Source organism: Sylvia atricapilla, chromosome 1 (genome assembly GCF_009819655.1).
Source record: "Sylvia atricapilla isolate bSylAtr1 chromosome 1, bSylAtr1.pri, whole genome shotgun sequence".
Taxonomy (NCBI): domain Eukaryota; kingdom Metazoa; phylum Chordata; class Aves; order Passeriformes; family Sylviidae; genus Sylvia; species Sylvia atricapilla.
This window is the reverse complement of record NC_089140.1, coordinates 65,323,553-65,348,595: the sequence shown is the minus strand read 5'-3', so window position 1 is coordinate 65,348,595 and position 25,043 is coordinate 65,323,553. Positions and strand designations below refer to the sequence as shown.

At 36.0% G+C, this 25,043-nt stretch overlaps 1 protein-coding gene across 2 annotated transcripts; it reads right to left on the bottom strand.

Moving 5' to 3' along the window:
• Window positions 1-715: 715 nt before the first annotated feature.
• On the bottom strand, window positions 716-25,043 carry MAK (male germ cell associated kinase). Of its 2 annotated transcripts, XM_066324717.1 has the most exons (14): window positions 24,703-25,043; window positions 22,958-23,012; window positions 21,894-22,015; window positions 20,804-20,883; window positions 18,864-18,996; window positions 18,602-18,773; window positions 14,210-14,377; window positions 12,165-12,479; window positions 10,957-11,147; window positions 10,309-10,439; window positions 8,248-8,379; window positions 6,479-6,553; window positions 4,874-5,002; window positions 716-2,010 (listed from the first exon to the last, which is right to left on the bottom strand). In XM_066324717.1, exons 1-14 carry the CDS (start codon window positions 24,801-24,803, stop codon window positions 1,856-1,858), a joined length of 1,959 nt encoding a protein of 652 aa, XP_066180814.1. In that variant the 5' UTR covers window positions 24,804-25,043; the 3' UTR covers window positions 716-1,855. The 2 variants fall into 2 exon arrangements, with proteins under 2 accessions (XP_066180814.1, XP_066180823.1); XM_066324726.1 differs by lacking the exon at window positions 6,479-6,553.

Below are 25,043 nucleotides of genomic sequence, written 5' to 3'. Positions count from 1 at the left end.
ACCATATTTAGTGCCATAAATAGTACTGTTCATTTTTCTGCTCTAAGGTGACTCACAGACAACATGAGCTATCAGCACATTATCAGTTAATTCCTTGACCAGGCTGTGATTTTAACTGTCACTGGCATCTTGTACTAGAGACGAGTGATTAATTTGTTTTGTTTTTTTAAATTATAAAATCATAGCTTTTATACCTGTTACAAACTGTCTGAGGGTGTCCTTCCTTACCACAGCAAGTTGAAGATAAGTTCTGCAGTTAAATTAAGATGCATTTAAGTAGCATAGGGACATCTCTTAGTATTAAGGGAATGACAAATACTTAATCCTAGACCAGTGGCAACTGAATTAAACTCTTTAGTGCATTACTAACCTGACAGCTCTATCTTTGCATAGTTCTTACAGTATTAAAAAAGTGGGATTTTCTTTAGATACAATTTTTCTAACACTGTATTTGACTTTTTGGTACAACTGTTTTATATTAAATTGCTTTCCAGGAAGTTAATGTAACCCATATTGACATTGGGTCAACAAGAGGAGTTTAACTTTTAATATCCATTTATAAATGCCATACAAATAAATTTCATTTTTTTTCAACTTTATATCTCTAAAGAGCATACTCAGTTTGTACATTAAAATGGCAAGTTTAATGTTACTATAAAGTCTAAAGCATTTATTCTAAATGCAGTTGTTAACAGAAGTCACCCAGCTCAACATCCTAATAAACGATTTACTGTACATTACAAAGTCCTTTGAACAATATTATTATAAAAGTTAGCATAAAAGCTGGGCAAAGTACTGAATGAGCATATAAACAGTGACATACTGAATTATTAAAGTTTTGTCTGTGTTTTCAGGTACCTCAGTTGGCCTTTAAGATCTAAAACAGAAAGCAATGTCTTGGAAGAACAGAGTAATATTCTTCCTCACATAGCCTATTCAAACCGTTTTTTAGTCTCATCTCCTAATAAAGACATGTAGGAACAAGAGTTTAGTGATAACTTAGGCATTTTTGGCTAATTCACCCTTAAAATGACTGATAGACTGCAGCAATTTAGGCTTTTTAGAAGGTCACTGTGACACTCCCTTGACAGGACAGAGATAAATCTCTACAGATCTTTGACAAAAAATGGCAATAAGGTAATTGAAACAACAGAATCTGATTGTTAGGCTTCACTTCACAGCTTGGTAAGTAGTATTCAGTACTTGTTTAGCTATTTTCCAATATTGCTATATCATTCAACAGCCCTCTATCAGCCAGATTTCTAGACCTTCCTTGTGTAGTATCAGTGGATTGCCTATGTCCTACTAGGAGGGTTTCAGTTCTCATTGCTACATGAGTATTTGCACCTTACAGACCCTGAGTAACTCTTAGTTACAAGTGAGTTCTGAAATCCTTGCAGGAGACTGATGTTCTTCACAAAGCCAGATCTGTGCTTTCACTCTCATCTTCCTGCTAAAGAACCAGCCTAACACCTGGAAGCCTGGTGCTGTTCTGCTTCAGCCCTTCTTTGTGCTGCTTGTGTGCTTCAGGCACAGCCCAGCAGCAGATGTTGCACTGGATGAACAACCCTAACCCTAGTTGTTCCAAAGAGTACAAGAACAGGAGATCTATCTACAGAAAACATAGTGTGAAATCTACTTCTCGGTTTTGGCAATGTGTGTTGTACAATACTTCATTGCATCCTACTTTACAGCCAGTATTTTACATGGTCTTACATGTACTATACAGGTAATAAAACACAAGGTCTTTTTTCCTTCTTTACTATTGCATAGTCTTAGAAAAAGCTGGTTTCAGGTTTCCAAGTGCAGGAGAACTGAATACAGGGCACGTAATATCCACACAGGATGGTATTTTCTATCTGTTCCCTCCATATTTGGCCACCCAGTCTGTTCTCCCATGTACTCGCTGAATCGTTGGGGGCCGAGTTAAGATAGTCATGTTTTTTGCTGCTGCACTGAAAGCTGGACCTGGTAACGGAGGACGAGCAGCTTTGGTTTTCCAGGAACAATCTGAAAGGAACAAGAACTCAGAATTAATTACAACTAAAAAGGTACTTTACTCCTCTACAGAGAAAAAAATGAGAACTTACAGATGACATGGTACTCAAGGATGCTAATGTAGCAGAGTGTTTTGGTCTCCCATATGTCCTAAAACACCCTAAATTGGAAGGGACTTACGAGGATTGTAGAGTCCAACTCCTGCCCCTCACAGGACAACCCCAAGAATCACACCATGTGACTGAGACCATGCTGTCTATGCTTGTTTTTAGATAAGATTAGTTTTGCCAATTGTTTGTGTGTATTATTCTCACCTACTAAATAGCTGTTTCGCAGCAATCCCTCAAGAAAATGCTGAAAATAAAATTTAGTGGAAAAACTGATGCAAATGCCTACGACTCTGTATTCTCCTATTACAAAACTGCTATGGTATGAAAGTGTTTTCTTCTATCTCAAATATTTAAAAAAACATGTCATCATAACATTGATAAACTGATTAAGATTCAGACAGCTTAGACTGAAAGCTTCTGGGGACTCTCTTGTTCCTTTTGAGATTTTATGCCTTTTATTCCCCTTTTGCTTAGCTCAGAACTCCTGATGTACTTGGTGGCAAGCCTTCTTTGCTCCATTTCCCATTTCTCCATTGATTTCATAGGATTTATTCCAAGTTTGAAGGCTTTTTTTCCTCTCTTAATATTGGCACCCACCTGATCTCAGGCACTAGCAGTAGTGCACTACTCTATTCCTGGCCTTCCTATTCAGGTTTCTCCTTCTGACATTTCAGGTAATTGCTACTTCCTTGAGTTTCAGGTGATTAAATTGCCCTGCTGCAGGGCTGACATTTCTTCATGTTCATGACCAATTCAACCATTTTCCCAAGTCTTTAAAATCCGCCAGCCAGGATTGCTTTTTATCCATACTCCTGCTATACTTTATCCTTGTTTCCATAACCTTCCTAAGGTAGATCCTGCCCACTCCATTCCTACTTTTGTAGTTTAGCCTTATTATGTACTGATACTCTTTAAAACAAAATGTAACATACAAATTAATTTTTTTTAGTGCCTAGGTATTATTCTGTTTCTTAGAGAAAACCACCTGATTTTGGTAGTGTTTTTCAGCAGTGGATTGAACCTGTTAAGGAACAGGTGAGCATCAAGACACTTAAAAAGGGGGAACATCAAGGAGCTGAAATTTGAGGTCAGGTCTCCACCTCTTTGAAAATTGTTTCTTTTTATTGTAGGCTGCCATTTCCTATCTTTCATCAGCAAGTATGGTTCCAGCCCACACTATCTTGGCAGTAAAGGTCACTTCTGGTATTTTCCTCAGAAAAATGGATTTTGTATACTGCATTAAATTATTTAAATTATGGTATAAAAAATCAAACAGAAAATGAAAAAAATAATTTAGCAAAACCAACTGAGAGCATAACTTATTACATTTTGGATACTATAAAGCAAAGGATAAATCTTCAAATGTTCAAACACTGACATCTAGGAGACAAAACCTGCCATTTGCTTTGTCCTTATCTCTCTTCCCATACAAGCCTGAAGACTTTAAGCTAAATATAAGTGGTTTAAGCAATAGGATTCTTGTTCTTCTCCAGGACATGGAAGAGGATCTTAATTGACCTCCATCCATCTGCCAGCCTTTCTGACTTCTATTACACACATTCCATTTCTAATTACAGATGAACAGTAAATTTTATTTCCTTTGGAACACCACATGTGATTTTTTTTTGTACTATTCACAGCAGTCTAGAGAGAATTTCAGATTTTGTCCTTCTGTGAACTTCCTGATCCATGCCTTGTGACAAATAAACTCTCACAGCTATGTTTCAGCAGTGAATCCATAAAATAATAAAGTGCAGCTCCAGCCTTCCTTGGTGGGCTTTTGATACATCAGACACAGAATATGCATACCTCTAAGCATATTTTAGATAGATAGATAGATAGATAGATAGATAGATAGATAGATAGATAGATAGATAGATAGATAGATAGATAGATAGATAGATTTGTGTGCCATCTCCTTCCTTCCTTCCTGGTCCAGTTCTCTGAAGTCACTTTCAAGTTCATAAGGAGAACACGTAACTCAAAGGAGCACATCAGCAAAAAGACAACATTATTAAGAAGGACCATATCAGATTGGTCTGCCATGGACCCTTTGGTTAAACAATTCACCAGTGGTTTAGGGCCTTGCTATTTCCTCTGAAGTAACTGGAGAAGTGGGCTGCTGGGTGTGGACAACAGCTCTCAATCTTTACTTGCAAACCAGTTTCTCCTGCATCCTGAGCACTTCTGTTCATCTTCTCTGAATCAGAAATGTAACAATGAAGAAGGTGCTCAGAATGTTGTGGCAGTTCTGGTTTGACTGCCCTCCATCTTGACTCACATGTATTGCTATATACTTAAATCCCAAAATCCCAGAATTCCATCATCATGTCACCAACGCTGCAGAGGATCCAAGGTAGCAGTTACATTCAGAACAGACTTCACATTGTTTTTAACAAATTAATGGAGTCCCACCTACATGACTGTTTTCTATAGAGTTGTGGAGTTACATGGTTTTACAATTCTGCTCAGCCCATCACCACTAATGAACAGTAGTTTAACAAATGGTCCAAATCTTCTTTGCACCTTTTGTAATTGTTTTCTCTTATCTAACAAGAATTAGTAACAGTAGTTTCTCTAACTATCAGGACAGCCTCTAGGCACCTACATGCAGTTCATTTGTATTAAGAGGAATTTTTTTCCCTACAATTTTATTTACAAAACTTGAGGAAAACCTTACCAAGAGCTAATACATCTCTTAGGAAGCATGGAAAATGAACATTTCTCTTTGTGCTGGATATGACTAGTAAAAGAATATTTCTTACCTGATGGAGGTGCACCAAGAGGTGCTAGCTGTATCCGCTGTCCAGCTGATCCAACTTCTTTTTTATGGAAGGAAGAGGTGTATAGTCCTGATGGGTTGTAAGCACCACTATTTAAAAAGCCAGGATTTCCTGTTGACATTACAGAATTTAGAATTTTCAGTTGCATTCAGAAAACTGCCTATTTTTTATAGTCGCTTCAAATTATATTTGCAGTGCCACAAGAGTACCAAGTATGAGTGTTCTTTAAACATTTCCTGGTGCTTGTCTCTTGAAAAACAAATGTTCTTTCATTGAATTCATTCTTTGCTTTGTGTATTAGCTGGACTTTATTCAGCACTTAGCAGACAGAAATTCAGCAGGAATAAAGACAAAGAGCAGGATGAACATTTCATTGGTATTTCCACTAAACTTAAGACCACACAGAAAGGTTTACACTGAGTTGCAGAGAAATGTAGGGTCTTACCTTTTGTTTACATCTACTTGCTTTACTGGAAGCTGGTTTAACTAATATTCAGTACTACCCATGTGCTCAATAAGTCTATCAAAAAGCCTCTTGTGGGGAGTGGTGCACCATTTGACAGTTCCCACAGTTGAAGGCTTGCTATAAAAGTCAGACCCAATTATCCTCTCTCTTTAACCCTGGTTATAATTCTGTTTGTGCCTAGTTTTGGTCCAGATCTTTTTTTAAAGCAGCACTACCCTGGGAATTCTGACATAACCATCCTCATTTGGAAGCTGGGAAGCATTGTGCATCTACACACAAAATTAGTACTAAAATTAGTGTCCAGTGGAAGAGTGATCTGTTACAATACTTATTCCCAGATCCAAGAAAATTCCTTACTGTCTTCGTGTCCATCATCACTTGGGACAATGTTAAGACTGTGCTGGCACAATGTCCTGAGAGAAATGCTTTCCTCTAGTGGTAAGGTTCTGTGTTCAGCAGTATTAAATTTGTGAAGTAGAAGGCTATACACAGTAGTTTGTTTTGACCTTTATCAACTGTGAGCACATTCATTACAGCTTCATAGTTACAGTAAAATACAGTATCTGCTTTGCCAGTTTTTCTGTCTCCTAAATCTTTGGCCTTTGGGCAATCCCATAATGTTCCTCTTCACACAAACACTCCCAGACCTGTGTGATAATTTTAGAGCAGTGAAACTGTAAAACTAAACTAGGCAGCCTGGAATCCTGAGTTTCCTCCCTTTTACTCTAAGGTAGATCCACCAAAACCTGTGCAAGCACAGCACTGTAAGATCAGTGTAATGCAGGAAAAGGTGCAAGTTCCGAGTGCTGTCACAAACAAGCCATCCCTGAGGGGACATGCACGTGCTGCATTAGGATCACTTCCTCACCATTACCCAGTGACCTGCTGTGGGTTGTGATTAGGGTAATAAAATATTCTCTGCCTTTTAAAGCACAGTAAGTTCCAAGAATCTAGAAGAAGCCATAATGAAGAAAGCAAGGTTTGACAAAACAGATTACAACTGAAAATGGCAGTATATGATCATCAGGAACCTGCATTATAAATGAAATTTTTTTTACAAGAAACTTTAAAACATAAATAGGAAATGTACAAAGAACCAGGCTATAATTGCTATAAATTACCTTTTGAATCTTCTAATTTTTCATTCAACCTTTCTTTGCATGATAGCTTTTCAATAGGTATAATTAAGTTCTCATCTGTAGACAAGGAAAATGAAAGGAAGAAAAAGATGGAAGGACAGAACTTTAGAAGAAGGGTATGAAGAAACAATTTAGGTGATGTAAAAGAAATGAGAAAGGAAAAAAGCAAGCAAGAATGAATACCTGACACATTAGTAACTATCATGTCTTATCCTTGTTTTCTTAAGCAGAAAATGTTACTCCAAGAGGTTAGTTTACAAGGTCCATTCTAATTATGGACTAAGAATATGATTTACCAACAATGCAATTACATTCCATTTAGAATTTTAAGGACTCGGTCATATCTTCAAAGTTGACTGATCATAAATTTACAATACTTCATAAATAAAGCATTTGTAACTATTTGCTCTTATTTTGCCTTAGAGCAATGTTGTGGCTGCTGAAAAAAACCAGCCCACTTAAATAAACTATATATAGTTATTTAAACACAGCAGTGTCAATTTTCAGACTGTCAATATGAAAGGAGAAAAGATAGAGTTTACATGTATTGTATTTCTGTGATCCATCTATCCTGGTTCATGTGTTTCAAGTATGTCTTAAATGTTGCTGTCTACCCAATACATGAAACATCACATGCAATTTAAGATACTGATGGAAATAATACCAAATACTTTCAAACAAAAAAATCAGTTTTAGTGCTTTTTTTTCTTTAAACTTTTGGTAGTAAGACAAAGACAGCATTTCTACTATTAGCATTCATCCTTATTTTATCTTCAGTGCAGTTCAGTCGGTAGATGTCTAGCCTATTGATGAAAACTTTTGGAAGCAGCTATTTGCTTTTCTGTGCCTTATTCCCTTGCAAGATTATTTATAAATAATTTACTTCTGAGGCACATGGATACTCTATTTCAGAAAACAAAGAAGATAATCAAGATGACTGCTTTAAAAAACCTCTTGTATTTCACAAAAAATTCTCGTAGGTTCTGTTGTTTTTCCACTTTCCTACATCTTGCATGTTAATTCAGATGAACAACTTCAGCTTGCCTGACTTTCAGAGGGGAAAATCAGGTTTGTTGACACTGCAGAATGGCTACTTAATTTCTGTTAAAAAGGGGTGCAGCATCTGCATGTAAACAAACCTTCTGAAATACTTGCTGTACAAGCATGTAAAGGTGGGTGGTTTATTGGCACTGAAGTATTTGAAGAGTGATTTGTGCTAGCTGGACAATGGCTGCAGAGTTGTTACTGAAGTACCCTCCCATAACAGGAACAGTGTACCTCAGTTATAGGGTTTGGTGGTGAGAAGACAGATCTCTGTCCAGAGTAAATTGATAAAAGACATGTCTAAAATATTGGGCAGCACTTTTATTCAATGAGCACACCACCTGCTCTTTTGTTTTCATGGGGAAAACTGATGTTTGGTAGTGTTCCATGGCGTCAGGAGCAGGCACTAATAAGGACAAACTATTTGCTTGAATATAGTAAAATAATGGTCTCAGTGGATTATATACAAAATTTATCTTGGCAGAACTTTATAAATAGGGGCTGGTCAATACCTTCTTAATGTTTTGAAAGCAAAACACATCATATCACATATGAAAAAGGTTTTTAAGAGTCCTTCACTAAAACAAGGGAAAAAGAAAAGATCCTAGAATCTAAGCTTAACTGTAGAAGTTAAACCAGATGGTCTTAACTAAACTACCTAAAGTACGAGGAGATAATAATGTGACCATTTTCAATTACACTTTTACCTGTAGTATTTCTGCTGTAAGTCAGTCCTCCCCCAGCATTTGCCAGTGATTTAGCAAACAACTGGTTGTTCCAGGTTCCGTGTGATCCTTCTTTATTGACTGCTGCTAAAGAGACACTCTTTGGGTTTACACCTTAGAAAACAAATGATGGAAAATGTTTAAAATACCAAATTTCAAACTTAATTCAACCAATAAATTACTTTTCTAGAACAGAAAATGAACACTGATACATTTGTCTTAAAATGCAAAATACTATTGATGTAAATTAATGATGTCCACTGATTCGATTTTTAAGCTAAACTATGAAAACCAGTGACACAAATTTAAGAACAATTGTCTTCATGCTTTCAAGAGCAAGTCTTTTAATGGAGTTTTTAGTATAGGTAGGTGATTTCTATAAAACCATAATCTCATAACTGATTTTTTTGTCTGTCAAAAAAGGAACACACAAATTAAAAACATCTATTAAAAACTGAGGTTCCCAAGGCTGAAAAGAAACTATTTCTTCAAGGGTTAAGTTAAAAAGTAGGACAAAGCTTCTTGTTACTTCAGCACGTTACAGGCATTACAAGAGTTAATGGGATTAAAACACATGAAAGCAGCTCCCAGATCTAGTGGTTGCAGAACTAAAGTAATATGGATAAATTACAACTATGTTCCTTGGACCTATTATTCCCTTAAATGTTGAAATTAATTATTTTTTATATCTATGCCTTTGTCATTGAAAACCATGGAGACATTAGAATTGTGCTTAATAAAAGATAACAGATGACTCTTCCATTTCTGTTACTTTTAGCTCGGGAAGTTCCTCGCTCTTTATATTTTTTTCTTTTCGTTTGGACTTAAATCGTTGAGTCTCTGAGCATCCTATTTAACATTCAAGAACTGATTTCATATTCAGAAGTCATCACTGCCCTAATGAGTTCTTGACAAATTAATCATATGTTGTAACAAAACAACTTGCCTGACAATGGGGAATTCCTCTGTGAGCCACCTAAATTCTCAAATGTGGATTACAGAAGTCATGATATAATTACTGTAATTGTACAAATCACCATGGTAACAAAAGATGCTAAGTGAGACACCAAGAAAATAATTTGATTATAGAATATATTCAAAATACTAATTAAAGGAAACAATTATTTTTGCTTTCTCCTTTCCATTCTCATTTCCATTAATTAAATAATACCATGTTATTTTCCTGACAAAACCACTCAGATTTAGACTAAGATACTTATATCTAAAGAAAGATGACTGCATTGGGAAAGGAAATGTGTGTGTAAATTCCTACCAGTGCCAGTAGGTGGATATTTCTAAACACTTTGTACAAGGAATGGGACTATGTTTATCAGAACTTATGGTCAGAAAACTCCAAACATCCTGACACTGCAAAATTGGTAAATATGCACTATATAAATCAGAATCATAGAATGGTTTGGGTTGGACGAGACCTTAAAGATGATCAGGTTCCAATCTCTTTGCCATGGGCAGGAACACCTTCCACTAGACCAGGTCGTTCAATGTTCCATCCAACCTGGCCTTGAACACTGCCAGGGATGGGGCATCCACAGGTCCTCTGGACAACCTGTCCAGTGCCTCACCACCCTCACAGTAAAGAATTTCTTCTGTACATTTTTCTAAATTTCCCCTCTTTGCATTTGAATCCAAAATCCTTTTGCATTTGAAGTCCTATCACTACAGTCCTGATGAAAAAAATATAGGTAGTTTCTTTAGTCCTCACATACATTTGCTTATAGATTAATCAGGATATATTCCTAGTAATCCAAGAGACGTTGGATTTATATTACTGAGGATATTTTATGTTACTGATAGTAAGAGGGCCTTGTGTACAGGCAGTGTTGAGGTCCTGCCACGTTTATATAGCCAGGAACTGCTGCATCAATTGTGATATGTTCTGGGAAAGGCATTTAGTCTAAAACTTGGAAATTTAGCCTGGTTATGAAAAATAAAACTATCCAGTGAGAAATCCAAAGCTTAAATGTACTGTGTGTAGATTGTGCACAGCTTGTATTTTCCATATGTATTGACATTTAACCTTACCAGGCAGATATCTTGATTGGTTTAGATAGTAATCTTTTGCTGATGTATTTGATCTTTCAGAATCATTTCTCATCAGAATCTTGTTTTCCCCTCCTGGCTGGATACAGAATGAAGCTTTTGGTTCTGGCACACTGAAAAATCAAAATTTTCAAACCATGTGACCAACAACTCCTGCTCAAAATACCAGAAGCTGACCTTAGCCTGAAGAATACAGTGCTCTTCACTTATCCTACTTTTCTCAGTAGAGTCTGTTTCCACAAAGTAACAGTCAAACCTAACATCTCACCAGACCCTGACTAGGGATTTGAAGAAAGAAATCTATCAATACTGTGGAATAAAAGCAAATGTGGCCAAATGGCAGAACATTGTGCCATTTAATTGACAAAGGAAGTAACGTTAGTATGTCAAATTTTAGGAAAACACTTCCTTAAATACACAACGAACACCTGAACCATATAGTGCTTGCAAACAAATTTGATTCTATTTGATTACTGGCACTATAGCAACACAACACCCAAAGCTGATCTTGGCATTCCTGGCGAATTTTGGTGACTTGAATTTTAACAGACTTGTCTTAATCAATCTATAAATCTACTTCTAGACACTGTTTACTAAAAGAAACTGTGATTTTATAATTTTTGGACCTACCTAAAAAGAAAATCCTTGTTTTTCTTTTCTTTTAACAGTGCAATGCTAGGCTTCTTTGAACATGACATTCCAAACTCGGGGTCATCCAAGTCATCCCAGCTATCCACAGCCTTTACCAAAGTCTGACCCCACCGTCTTCTGCAGGTTTTGGGACCCAGTACACCATTCAGAGGGCCACTAGCTGCTTGTTTCTATTTTAAATTAAAAAAAAAAGTTAAAATAATAAAATAATAAAAAAGCACTTTAATTCAATTCTAAAATTTTCTATTTTGTATTTAATATAACTCCTGCTACTGCTTACTTTGAGGGAATTTTTCCCAGTGCACTGTACCTGTTTTATAGTCTCATTATGGCTTTAAGGAAAAAAAACATAACAGTAATCCAAGTATCTGGAGTGCCGTTCTTTTGGACTGTCATCACTGAGAATTGCTTAAATCTACCTGAAGTAGTGAGGTTAACATTCTGTTTGCAAACCCAGTTCAACCACTATTTCTGGCATCTTGCTGAACTCAAGCTCTGAACAGTGGTAGGTGAGCTGTCAAGAAATAGAGCACAGTGGTACAGAACACTGCTGTGCTCCTAAAGTAAATACAGCAAATAAAAGAAACTGGTCAGGCCTTTTCTTTAACAACCTGTTCCAATGAAATTACTAAGTTTTAAAACTGTCCTTCTATCTGACTATCATTTGCTTTACAGTATTCTCTAAATACCTATTATTTTTAACATTCTTTGTATTGCGGTTCAGTGAGTACAAGTCAAAAGCAAAGTGGAAGTTACAAACCAAAGTTTACTATTCATCTTCCTAAACATCATAATTTCTAGATTCTTTAAAGGTTAGGAACTGGATGAACCTTTCTGGGTATTTCCCTGCATGAGGAAAGTGAAATTCTCCCTTTCCACTTCTCTACTGTGTACTGACAGTATTGTTGTGAATTCTTTCTCAAAGGTCAATAAGTGACAGCTGTTTCAACTCCATTACTGCATAAACATGTCACTGAAGGCTGTTATAACGAACATTGTTGTTATAAACAATATTCTTGTGACTTGCTATAAAATTTTAATAAGCAGACAGTTATATCCTCAATTAGTCCCTAGTTATCGATCTGTATCTCCTCTAATAAAACATATGACAATTTTCAAGGGATAACCTGGCTGAACATACTAAGAACTTTTAACAAAACCATCTGTAGTTATTGAAGACAACTTACGGGTGGTGAGCTTTTATTGATAATTGGAAAAAGTGGTTGTGCCTGTGGCTGCTGCTGCTTTGGTACTTGCTGGTTAGCTGTATTCTGAGGCAACTGAATTTGCTGGAGAGGCTGGTGGTTAACCTTTGGCAAGGGCTGTGGCTGTGTTTTATCAGGTAAATCAGGTGAAGACAGAGGTTCTGGCTTAGCTTCCAGTTTTGGTAAAGATGGCTTTGGCTCTGTTGGCTGAATCGGTTTAACAGGAGCCTGCTTCTCCAGATACTGTGGAGGAGGTCCTAAAATTTGGCCAACTTGAAAGTAAGGGTACTTCAAAGCCTGCAGAAGAAGATACAACACACTAATTTTACTTCAGAAAGTTGACTTTGGTAACCTCGTCAAGGATCTAAGCAGGTTTCTGAAACATTTGAGCCAGCTTTACAGAACAGATGGAAGATGGATGCGTAATGAGATCATATGTAAAGTGTGTATTGAGAACTGGCAGTTGTGGATTTCAAACTCTTCCCATCATAACTTAGTAAGAGTGATCCCCTTGCACAAATGACAGCAGTCATATCTTTTTGTTCCCTTCTTTATTGCTAGGTGAAGTCTGTGTTTTGAAGTGCATTGTACATTTAACACCATTCTATATTTATGCAGTAACAAATTTCCATTTTAAAAGAGGTAGTCTCCACTACCTTTACCACATGCTTTATTCCATGTCTCCATTGCTGACTGTGTTTTGGCAACTCAGTGAATAGCCTGAGGTTTTTAATTAAAAAACAAACAAAGCAAAACCTCCAGTAGTAAGATGATTGCCATGTATGGTCCTACAGTTAGAGGATGTTAATGAACAAGGTTTCTCCCCCATTTTTCTTATCACCAGCTTTTGCCTTTTTTAAAAAAAAATACATTCACTGTGCTTGCTGTGCCTTCATGGCATTTATTAAGAAAATACAGCATCCATCTTAAGGCAGATGTTAATTTGATCCTTTCCTCTGACCCTTCCATGTCCTCTGCTAGATGCAGAGCATGGACACACCTTAGTAACACACCTCCTCCTACATCAAAACAACCCACTCTGTTAATCCTTCTGGGTAGGATCCTACTCTTTGTGAGTTCTCAAATATATGTTTTGCCTCAGCTGCACTCAAGGACTGCTGCCTTTTGACACACTGCCATGTATATGCATTAAACTCTTCCTTTTGACTGTGGATTATACAACTGCTGCAGCTGCTTCCTCGATAACTCACCTGGGTAAAAGCTGGTTATTTTCTTTTATAAAGCACCATACAGTATTTTGTGTAGAGGTACATAGGACTGGACTACAAACAGATCTCCATCACTGTACAATAGACATGCTTTATAAAGTGGAGAGAATGGTCGCTTTATTTGGTACCATCTGCTTAACTGCTTCTGAACCACTTACACTACATCTACCTAAGGGCAACTTGCAATATGTCCTTTCTTTCCCACTTGTATTCCTCTTTTATACATTCTAAATAGGATTACATGAGGTATGAATAATACAAAAAAAAATCCACAGAATGTAACCATCTTCAGTCCTTGAAATATGTTTTTTTGAAAATTAACTTGGAGAAAAACTGTGCCTTTGTGACCTATTGGCATGTTCTTCACAAAGTTCTTTCTTGATCACTTAGTACAATTTATATTCCAAGTAAAAATAATCCATAGCTCTTCCATACTGCATTCCATCTGTGGCTTCACAAAAAGCAAAGTTTTCAGTACCTCCCTTTGTACAGATAGGGAGGAAATAGACACAATTGAAACACTTGCACCCTAGCTATTTTTCCTGTACAGAGAGAATTTTAAGATAAGCCAATACAGAAGACAACATTGCAGAAATAACTGAAGAGTTTCTGATGTCTGCTGAGCTAGGTTTAGAACTTTCTCTTCTCACCATTTTAGTCTCACTCCCACCAAAGTATTCAAAAGGAGGAGATGTTTTTGCCCATCACTATTATGACAATCAGTTGGTCTCCGTATCTACGGTTTTTTAACAATGCAAGAACATTCAGTCTTATACTTAATCATTCATGTGCTCAGACCTGACTTGCTGTAGGTCTCTTCTTTGGATTCCAGTTCAGCATATCACTCATAAGCTGTATTGCTTCATTGCTTGCATTTGGGATGAGAGTTTTTAGGCTTATAGGGACACATTGTGGGAAACGGAAATTCATGGCAGAAGCAAGGTGGTATCCTTCTGTCCAGTCACTCTGTTTCAAAGGAAAGAAAAATCAGCACCAAAAAAGAATAAAGATGTATTTAGATAAAATTTAAGGCAGCTTGAGTCATGCTTGGTCTGCATAGCTCCTTCCTATATAGTTGAAAACAAGCATTTTCCATGACATTTATTACATCACCAGCGAATGCAGCATCAGTCTCCAATGACAGACCTCCTGAGATCTCCTATAGCTAAAGGTGGAACCATCACCATGAATAACACAACTTGGACACATTCTATCTGAAGGAGACCAGAGTGCAGCAATGCCAGGAATGGTACTGAACATTTGCCACAGAAATGAAGTCAGCAGCAGCTGATTTCAACATGCCCTCTTTATGAAAACAGCAGAGGTGAAGCCCTTCATTCACCATGCCACAGCTGTCTAACCATGATGCAGCTTATGCAATATAGCACTGATCCCACCATTATGACAGTCAATGATTAAGTTACAACTAGACAGTATTGCAACATTAAAAAAAAAAACATGACCACCAGATAAGAACTTTTTTTTAAAGTGTTTAACTTTCCAAAAGTAAACCTTGAAGTCTTGATGAAGTTGCTTGATAACCACATTCTTGGAATACAGAATTGTAGGATTATCAAAGACCTCAAGAGATCATTTACTCCATGCCTTTGTTCCTTCCTGACAAGTCTCCTGTCCAAAAAAAAAGCTTCCAATTTCTGGCAATCCACAGCCAGTCTATACAGATTACTCCAGAGATTAATCTCCTCAAGATTAAGAAAATGGAGGTTTCTTATACAAAAATAAATGGCCATTGTTGAGTGTCCTATCATCCATAGATACCAAGAAGGACTATATGATTTTTCCCTCTAGAGTGGTCTTTTTATACACTGCAAAGTGTATTTCTGTTCCGTTTTTCCAGTCTTTCTTTGTACAGGCTAAAGAAACCCAAACAATTCCTAGGATCTATGCTTTTAAAATTTTATTTCCTTTCTAGATGCTGATTTTTCTCTCTTGAAAATGAAAACTCTAAACTGGATATAATATGGCAAGTGAAACAGTTCGCATGTTAACGGGCAATACTCCTTTTTTCTAAACATTAGTATGGTATTTGTCTTTAGACATACAATACATTAAATAGCTCCTATGGCCTCTCCTACAGAAATCTTAGCTGGATGGTTATCCACAGCTATTTATGTAGCTGATTATCCCTGCCTAATTACAGCATTCTGTGCACTACTGAAAAAATTTCTTTAAAGCTACATCCCTAATTCTATACATTAAAAAATCCTTCTAAATTCTAATCTTCTTTTGTAACATAATTCTTCTCAGCCTGCCATTTACTAGCTTAAGTAGCAAAATCTACACTACCAGACAGCCTTCAGTACAACTTAAATTTCATCAGGTGCAGAAATTGCTCAAGTTCTGTTCAATTCATCTTTCAAATATGAGCCAGTGAAGTTTAGTCTCTGTGCAAGTCTTTCCAAACAGGTATGCTCTTGTCATGCAGTTTGTATATAACTATGAGAATGTTATGAGGGACAGCATCAGAAACTTAGTGAAGACAAGGTATGATATTTGAGCTCTTCCTCTATCCACCACGTTTATTACACTGCTACAGGGCAAACTGGACTGATTTGATACAATTTGGTCTTAAGGTACCATGATAGCCATTATTCATCTTTTTATGTACAACAGTCTTAGCTTTGTTAGCACAGTTTATGGTAACAAAAAAGCTCAAATGTAACCATAAACCACATCTGCTTAAAATAAGTCTCAAGATTTCAAGTGACTTCCTCTTTCATTTAAATCAATGGAGAAAGACTTCCCTCCTTCACTGCACTGCCCTTCCTTATTGAGTTTGGTGTCATTCTGTCTGCTAGAAATAAAGGGACAACTTACAGCGAAGTACCAAGGGCTGAATGTTGAACCGATGAAGCATAAGGATAAGGTGAAAACAGTACAAGAACAAAAATGAAAAATAAATTTATAGTCATTAAAAAATTAATTTACAATAATTTTAAGTGCAACTGCCAACCTGCAGCTAATGAAAATGCATCATTAATCTCTGCTATTGAGATTATCATCAATTTTTTCATTAAATTCACATAGTACAAGTGCACCACCACTGCCAATACTTGAATGGTGCAATTTAAATTATTTATGAAATAAATAAAGCAACTTAACTTATAAAATAAAACAAAATAGTTGCCTGCCACTATTTAAAACACCTAGATTCACAGAAGTCATTGGTGTGTTGTTACAGACTTAAGCACATGAAGGTAAACTGGAATGAAGACAGCTTCTGGGCATAATTCCTGTCATTCATTATTCATTCATCACTGTTATATGAATTATTGTAATTCATATAACAATAAATGAAAATGCATGTCTGAAAAAATAATATTTGTAAAACTATCTGTAAAATCAGACTATTAAAATAACTAACATTTTTCAGAATGTAAGTACTTGTAACAAATGCTTTTTTTGTTGTGGTAATTCCTGTCATAATATTTAAGTACTCCTTTTACACAGCAACGTCCCAGAAGAATGCCTCAGCATTGTTGTAAGTAGAGAAAATTCCCAAGTCTGCCCAGCAGATGACAGGGGCACAAAATAATTAGTTTCCTGATCCTACAGGGCTGACTTTCAATGTCTTTAACTGTTAAGATCTTTAGTGAAGGCTACAGTTTTCTCTGCAATACTGAGCTGGTAATGCTCCTTGCTTTCTCAACCAATAAGCTTTCTAGTCAGGGAATGACAGACTCTAAACAGTCATGATTTGCTTCTGTTAGCTCCTTGTAAGGTTAAAGAAAAAACACAGCAGTCAGCTCAGTGCTGCTCTGTGACTGCATGCAGTGAAAACCTCTCTCTTATCTCCCTGCACTTCAAGAGCTTGTTTATGCTCTACATTAAAAATATTCCAGAAGCCAGCATGGTGCTTTTAAATATTCTTCATATACATCAAAGTGTTCCTCTTACTATCCTAGATTTGTGGTCTGCTTAAGAAAGTTCACATCTGCATTTGAAAACTCAAGTCTTAAAATACTGCTCCTATTGCACATTATTCCTGAGGCACAACTGTGTCATGGCAAGCACTGTTTTACACATCATACCAATTTGCACTGAGTCCTCCTGACTCAATTTTCACTTCCACAACATATCATCTATAACTCTCCACCTGACCTTTTCCTCTTTGCTCTCTCATGAGTTTGCACCTGTTTCTCAGTATGTTCTCTTGGATGCTTTCCCACCACTTCAAGCTCTGCATGTTCCTAGCTAAGCTTAATCTATTTCTGTTTTAAGTTTTCTGTTCCTTACTTCTCTATTGATAACAGCTCCTTTACTGGACAAGAATTATACTATATTTTATATAAGTAGAAAACTAATGAAACTGGTAATTCTTTCTCCACCCTTAGGTTTTTCAGATCTAGGTGGACTGTGTTTGTTCAGTTATTCCGCCAAATTTTATTTGCACCCATAAAATACTGATATCCATCTGCCATTTCTTACTTCAGTCTACAAAAATATTTAGTAGCATATGGTCTTTTTTCCAGTTCATTCAAAATTTTGAAGGTAACCTTATTCTTTTCTTCCATCCATTTACTGAAACAACTTTTAAACTGAATATAATTGCATCCATTTTTATATGCACTACCTAAACCTTCCTTGTGAATTTAAATAGTATTTAACTTATCCAGAAAATAAGCAAAAAATAATTGTTTCCTCTCTAAAATACTGCATATTTTCCCTCTATTCCCTCTTCTTACTGCTAATAATATTTATGAGACATCTGCGTTTGAGATGAAATGTTTCTTTTATGCCTTAAAAATAAGAAAAGCATAACACTTTCGGTAACTTTTACAAGCTCCAAATTCTGTGTGTCAGCATAGAAGCTGGGGACGGGAAAGCAAATTGGCTCTGATAAATTAAATCCTAGGAGTCTTCTGATTTGCTTTTCATTATGAATAGCTTTAAATAACTAATTTAAACAATTTTATCTGGCTTTCATCAGAGGAGAGCAAGGCTTCACATAATGGTATGATATATGACAGATACAACAAAAGACTAGCATTACATGCCTTAATGGAAGCTGAAAAGAAATACAGTTGAGCAAACAGTAAGTCTGCAAAAAACTCACTGAAACAATAATTCAATATGTATGTTCTGAAAGGTAACACTGAATATTTTGTAATAATTTGATTTAATTTTTTTTCTTTGTAATAAAATTGTCTGAGGTTTTTTAAGCCTTACCTTCTTTGGAGTCCCTAGAACTTGGCAAATTTTGAAGATTTCATCTACTTCACTTGTGCCTGGGAAAAGAGGTCTGAGTGTGTATAACTCAGCCATTATGCTGCCAACTGCCCATATATCAATAGGTGAGCTATAGACAGAAGATCTCAGCAAAACCTCAGGAGCACGGTACCTGTGAGGATGGGAGGAATAATAAACAAATTTAAATGGTCATAGGAAGGTAATTAGTTAGGCTAATGTATTAAATTCTTGCTATACTTACCACCTGGTAGAAACATAATCTGTGTAAGGTGGCTGAGATCTTAGTTCTCTAGCCAACCCAAAATCTGCAATTTTCACAAGTTCTGGTCCACTACAGAGAAGATTTTCAGGCTTCATATCCCTATGAAAATATCCTGTAGAAAACCAAACAGAAAAGAATCACAAATTATCACAGAATCACTTCTTAAGAAGCAACTTCTAATAGGAGTAATCCATATTTAGTTTGGGATGTTTTGGAATAATATGGTGGTTTTCAGGGTTTTTTTCTTTTATATATATATTTTTTTAAATTCAGCATAAAATAATTGGAACCCTCCCCCAACAAATGCACACATTTTCCCTCCAGTGATTTTTACACCAAGTGTTCTTAAATTAACAAATGTAAACTGTCATTAGCACACTAAGGAAAGTGAATTGGCTGGCAGCAACATCAAGTAAAAAAAAAAAAAAATTTCAGAATTTAATCTTTTGCAAAAACTACAACTGCTTTGTCAGTTTTGGATAATGGAAAACCGAGCTTCTGACACACTTTCCTGATTCATAAAATTGCTTGAATGAGTTTTAGCTAGTTATTTATCATTGTGACAACTATTTGGAGATATAGACATACAAAGGATATCCAAATACTGCTCAGCAATGCTAATATTAGTAATGCAGGCACATAAAGCTTCTTCAGTGCTTGCTGTTGGCTTGAGGACCTCTGTACCTGGGCAGTGGTTAAGTCACTAAGCAAACTAATTCTGCTGTTTAATTGAAACACACAATTTTTTATGTTATACATTAATTTGATTGAAATCCACTTGCTAGAAAAAACCACCGAATTTCAGCATGCATAAATTGAAAACAACTGTAAGAAACTGGCTGAAATTATTACAGTGAAATGTAAATGTTCATATTTATCATACCTGGTACTCCCTTATACACTTATGGTCAAATCAAGATATTAATATCATAAGTTTAAATTTAAAGTTTTTCTTAAAATCTAATTTTCACATTTATTTCACAGAGAAATGAGGATGCTAACAGTCAGAGAACAGTATATGATCCTGATCAGAAGGACAATAAATGTCAATTTCTGGGTATTTTATAATACTGAACAGAACTAATGATTAATTTAATTCACCAACAGGCCTCTTCAAGGTACATCAAGGGCAAATCAAATCTCACTAGGAACACTGTTTCTTATTTTATTTTCAGCTAATGTTTTATTGTCTTTGGAAAGTTTTAAGGATACCAATGTGATGTGAAGAACAACTACAAAATAAAAAAGTTGAGCATGAGAGTAAATCACTATCTTTTTAAGTGCAAAGGGGTTTGATACCAGTTCAGAACTTAGCTCACAGACAGATATCAAACATGAGCATTACTTTTGCAAACACTGTGAAACTTTTTATTGCTGTGAGCACAACCTCACCTCTTAATTAGACTGTTTGTGTAATTCCTAGAAACATCGCACTTACTAAAAAATATTTAAATCCAGGTTGTATTTGATAAGGAAACAGTTTGAATTTCTTAGTGAACAAGTCATTTTAGTATTTTTATATGTAGAGTGTCATATTAGTTATTGTATCTCAACACAAGAGTGTTGATGTATCAGTGCTTCTCAGTTAGATAATTTTGAGGAAGCAGAAGTGTTTAGTATAGCACAGGACACAAGTTTCTTTGGTTTGTTTATTCATCTGCTAACTAAACCTGAAAAAAACTACTGCACAGTGTATGAACAACATCCAGTGCTTTCCAAGAGAAAGAGGAAAATCCAACTATAGGAAAACAAAGAGTAAGTTCAGGCAAAGTTTAAAACTGCACCACGCTTGAAACAGATAACCATGATTTTATCAGTAATGATTAAAAGCCCTTGCTAGGTTTATTAACATTATTTCTGTGCATGATCTTATTTTCTAAAAAAAGTGCTACACAGTTAAGCTCTAGTAGGAAACCTACCATGTTTGTGGATGAAAGCCAGCCCTTGCAATATCTGATACATCATGTTTCTGATGACTGACTCAGGGAAAAACTTGTTTCTGTGAAGAAACAGGGTGAAAATTTACATAATTAAGAAAAATAATGTACCTTTAGAATATACATGTTTCTTTATTTTGCCTAACACATCACAAACACACGAAAACAGACCCATGAAGTCAGAGAGATGCAACTCTCATTTCAAAACTCTACTGGGCCTTAATCTCAACCACTTTAGGTGCAGCAGCAGAACTTCTGTGCTGAGAGCACTTCTGTGCTATCTCTCTATAGAAGCTGTCTGTCCAGCAGTGTGCTTGACCAGATGAACGTGGAATGTGCAGTGATGCAGCAGGGCAGAGATGGCACAGTGCAACATCACCCAGTGGTGCCCTTCAGGGAACCCTGGTAAGAGCAATTCTGCTCAGCTACAGAGTAACATTGTGCTGATGTCACCAGCAGCCACCTCATGATGCCAACCCAGGAGTTTGCCACATTAGGAGATAAACGTGCATGACAAAGTCAAAAGGAAACCCACACTGAAGGCAAAACAATTAATTAAAGGAAAATTATAGTGAAAAGACAGGTCCTATTCCAAAGTCCATCTTGCTAAGTACTGTTTGTCCAAGATTGCAACATCAGAGTTAGCCCATTAACAGGCCATTCTTACAAGGATGCATGCATGTACCACCCCCACCTTAAGCCAGATCCATGAGCAAAAGTAGCAGGAACAGTGTTCACCCAATCCTTCATACATTAAAATGAAGGCTATTGAAGAAAAAAAAACCCCAAACAACAACTATTTGGAATTTCGCTCATGGCTCTACACAAAGGCATGCAAACTCTCTTGTTAACAGGTGATCACATTTATTTCCAAAAGCATTACAAGATGGAGTGTTGTAACAGAGCAATGCAGAATTCTACCCTTAGATAAGCAGGTACAGCAACTCCTGTTCACATCAATGAGGTTGCAAGAAAGGCCAGAACCAGAAATCCCAAAGTGTCCTTCAAGGTAGTAGGAGAATCATTAAATAAAGCATGGTAACACACTACTTGTCTGTGAAAAAAGACATACCTATCCTTCATTAGCTGATAGAGATTTTCCTTCATGTATTCAAATACAAAGTAAAGGTGGTCATTTTCTCGAATGACTTCCTTCAATTTTATTACATTGGCATGGTTTAGCTTCTTCAGAGACTGCAACAGAGCAAAATACAGCTTCAGATAACCCCACAGTGACCTTGATTCCTTACCAGAACTATATTTTTAACATGTAAGTTTCTAGCACAGAATCCACACAACATATTCATATGACACCTCATTATTTATCCTGTAATATGTTTTAAAGAAGAACAACCCATATGTTCGAATAAACTTCAAATTAAAAGCAACAACTATATTAATAGTAGTTTAAACCTATTTCTAGGGATTACCTCAGAGCTGGAGTAAAGATTAGCACAAAAACCTAATTCCCTACAACAAAAGACAAATTTGAAGCTGTAAGAGCTCTTGCTTGCTGAACTGAATAAGAAAACCTGCATTCACTTTTTTTTTTCCTCATTCTTTTTGGCATGAAACCTTCATGAAGGATTTTCTTACAGATGCCAGTTTTGAACATACTGATTTGTGTGTAATCTCCAGTAAGTTAAATCTAAACCCCTTTATAGTAGGAAGTTTTGTATATACATAAAATCAGATGCCCAAAACATGGAATTATTTGGAATTTAAGCCCAGGTTTTCAAGTGTTATTCCATCACTTGGCTAGCCAAAACTCCCAGTGCTTTTACAGATGCCCAAAACACAAGATATATGGAATAGATACACAGCTAGAAATCTGAAAGTAGAATGAAAGAGGAGGATGGTAAACCACAGAAATACACACATACAAGATCAATTTCTTTTCCTGTCTCAAAGATGAGAGCTTGGCTATGAGACATGACCACTGCTTGAGAACAGTGGGATATTCCACAAATCAGCAGGACCTTTAAGAGCACCAGCTGCCCACGGTTTTGTGAAATCTGTCGGTATTTATGGAGTTCACAGAGTCTGACCTTGTGCTTGGAGATAGTAGCTGCCCTTTTCCTTCATATAAGCCTAATCAGACACTCATTTTTAAACGTGGTATGTTTACCACTTTACCTTGACTTCTCTCAAATTCATACATTCATCCCATGAATAGAACTTTCTTTTCATTCTGAAATAAAGTTGAAGATAAAGTATTTTAGTGAGCAGTACAGAATGCTTTTAGAATTAGAAAACCTAAATGATAGTTTCTAAGATTATCATTATCTATATTTTGAACTCAAAACATTCTAGCATACCCATCAGCAATATAATTACAAAGAAAGTCAACACTTACAATTGCTAAAAATTTACAGTGATTAATCATCAAACACTGAAACATTTTTAGAAGAGTACAGCCAGAGACCTGTACACCAGAGTAAAAGGAATATAAACCCCCTTTGTATCATCTGAATTGTGCTTTTAACAATAAAGTAAGCAACAATGACACTGCACATATAGCATAGAAAATCATGTCCTTATGCCTAAGTAGTATATTCAAGGAAAAAAATTAAAATTAAAGTTTTGAAATCTGCAAAATATCTGGACTACTTTCTATTATAATTAAGCATCTGACTTGATCAGTCATTTTAACAACCTGTTCCAAGATATTACTTAAAAAAAAAGTTTCATTTTTTTCAATCAACATCATAGCCTTGAAACTAATTGTTACACATAACAGTGTAATACATTTATTTGTAAGTCCTGCATAAATCCAAATGTGAACATTTGGTGTTGCAAAATCTCAGGATGAAGTTGTGAATATTATTGCTGTGTTTTGGTAAAGTTTTAGAACTCAAGTGAAGAGATTTAAACCCAAGATTTTCATTTAAAATAAAAGTATCTTCAAGCAAAACCATGCCCTCTCAAATCCCAAACCTAAAAATCACACAACAGAATTTCAAATCCTGTAACTGCAAGAATGAACCACTTCCCACAAAATGTTGTTCCTTTCGCTAAAAATAATTAAAATGATCAATTGGAGAATCTTTCATTAGCTTACATTACTATAAACTTCAGTAACAGTACCAGCAAAATATGGTGAAACCTGAAATTATCAGAAATTCTTAAAGAAAAAGTCAATCAATTATATTACAATTATCTTACTGCAGTAAATCTATAAATGAGAGAAAAAAATCTGAGCAAGATACAATTTCTGGTATTTCAACTTACACTTTATATCCTACTTGCAATTCTCTAGGAATACAAGGGGAACTTCCCCACACCTCGAGTAGAACTTTTCTTGTTTTGTAATCACTTTTTCAGGCAAGTATGACAATGCTCTTGATTACTCAGAACACAAGTTTATTACAGCCAAAGAGACAGCCTTTATTTACCTGACCAGATTGTAACTGTTATTTATCACTGTAGCAACACATGAAACTTAAGGCAGTACTTAAAAAGATATGGGGGGCTGGGATGGAATGTCAAATCTACCTGTTAAGATCACTATTTCTGCAATTAGTATAAATAAACTCCCTAATTAATCCCATTCACTTTTGCTTCTCCTTTGGTGCTGGCATAACAACATTTTTAGCAGGAAGCTTCTTAAAACTGAACAAAAGCACTATGCAATTTTACAAGCCAACGTTAATCAGTAATTTAAACTGAGCTGTCTCCCTATTGATCAGTTACCAGAAAGTGACTCACAGTCATCTTGTTAAACATCTTAATTAAAAAACCTAATTTTATGTTAATTTCCTTTTAATTTCCTTTTAAAGGGGGACTTTTTTCTATTCTACACAAAGAGAATACAACAATGAAGTCAAAAGTGAAAACCTAAGATTTTGCAAGCAGTTTTACTGAACTGAGATGCTACATACCTTTTGATAGCCACAAGTTCTCCCGACTCGTTGCTCTTCCCCATCAACACGCTGCCATAGGTGCCATCACCCAATTGTTTCATAATTGTGTAACGATTCATTTTTTTTATGCCTCAGACAGCCAAAAGCTTATCAAATGCTAAATGTCTTCTGTTTCATTAAAGGGTTCTGTGCTCTTTGATTTTCTTAAGAGAAATCTTCTTCCAAGCAATTTTATGTTGGTGAATGTTTCTCATAACTGAGCAGGATATTCACTGCTCTCTTCCAAACTGTAGCTGCTTTGAGATCCAGTTACAAAGAACGGGAGACAGAAGAACATGGTGATTCTCGCACAGACCCTT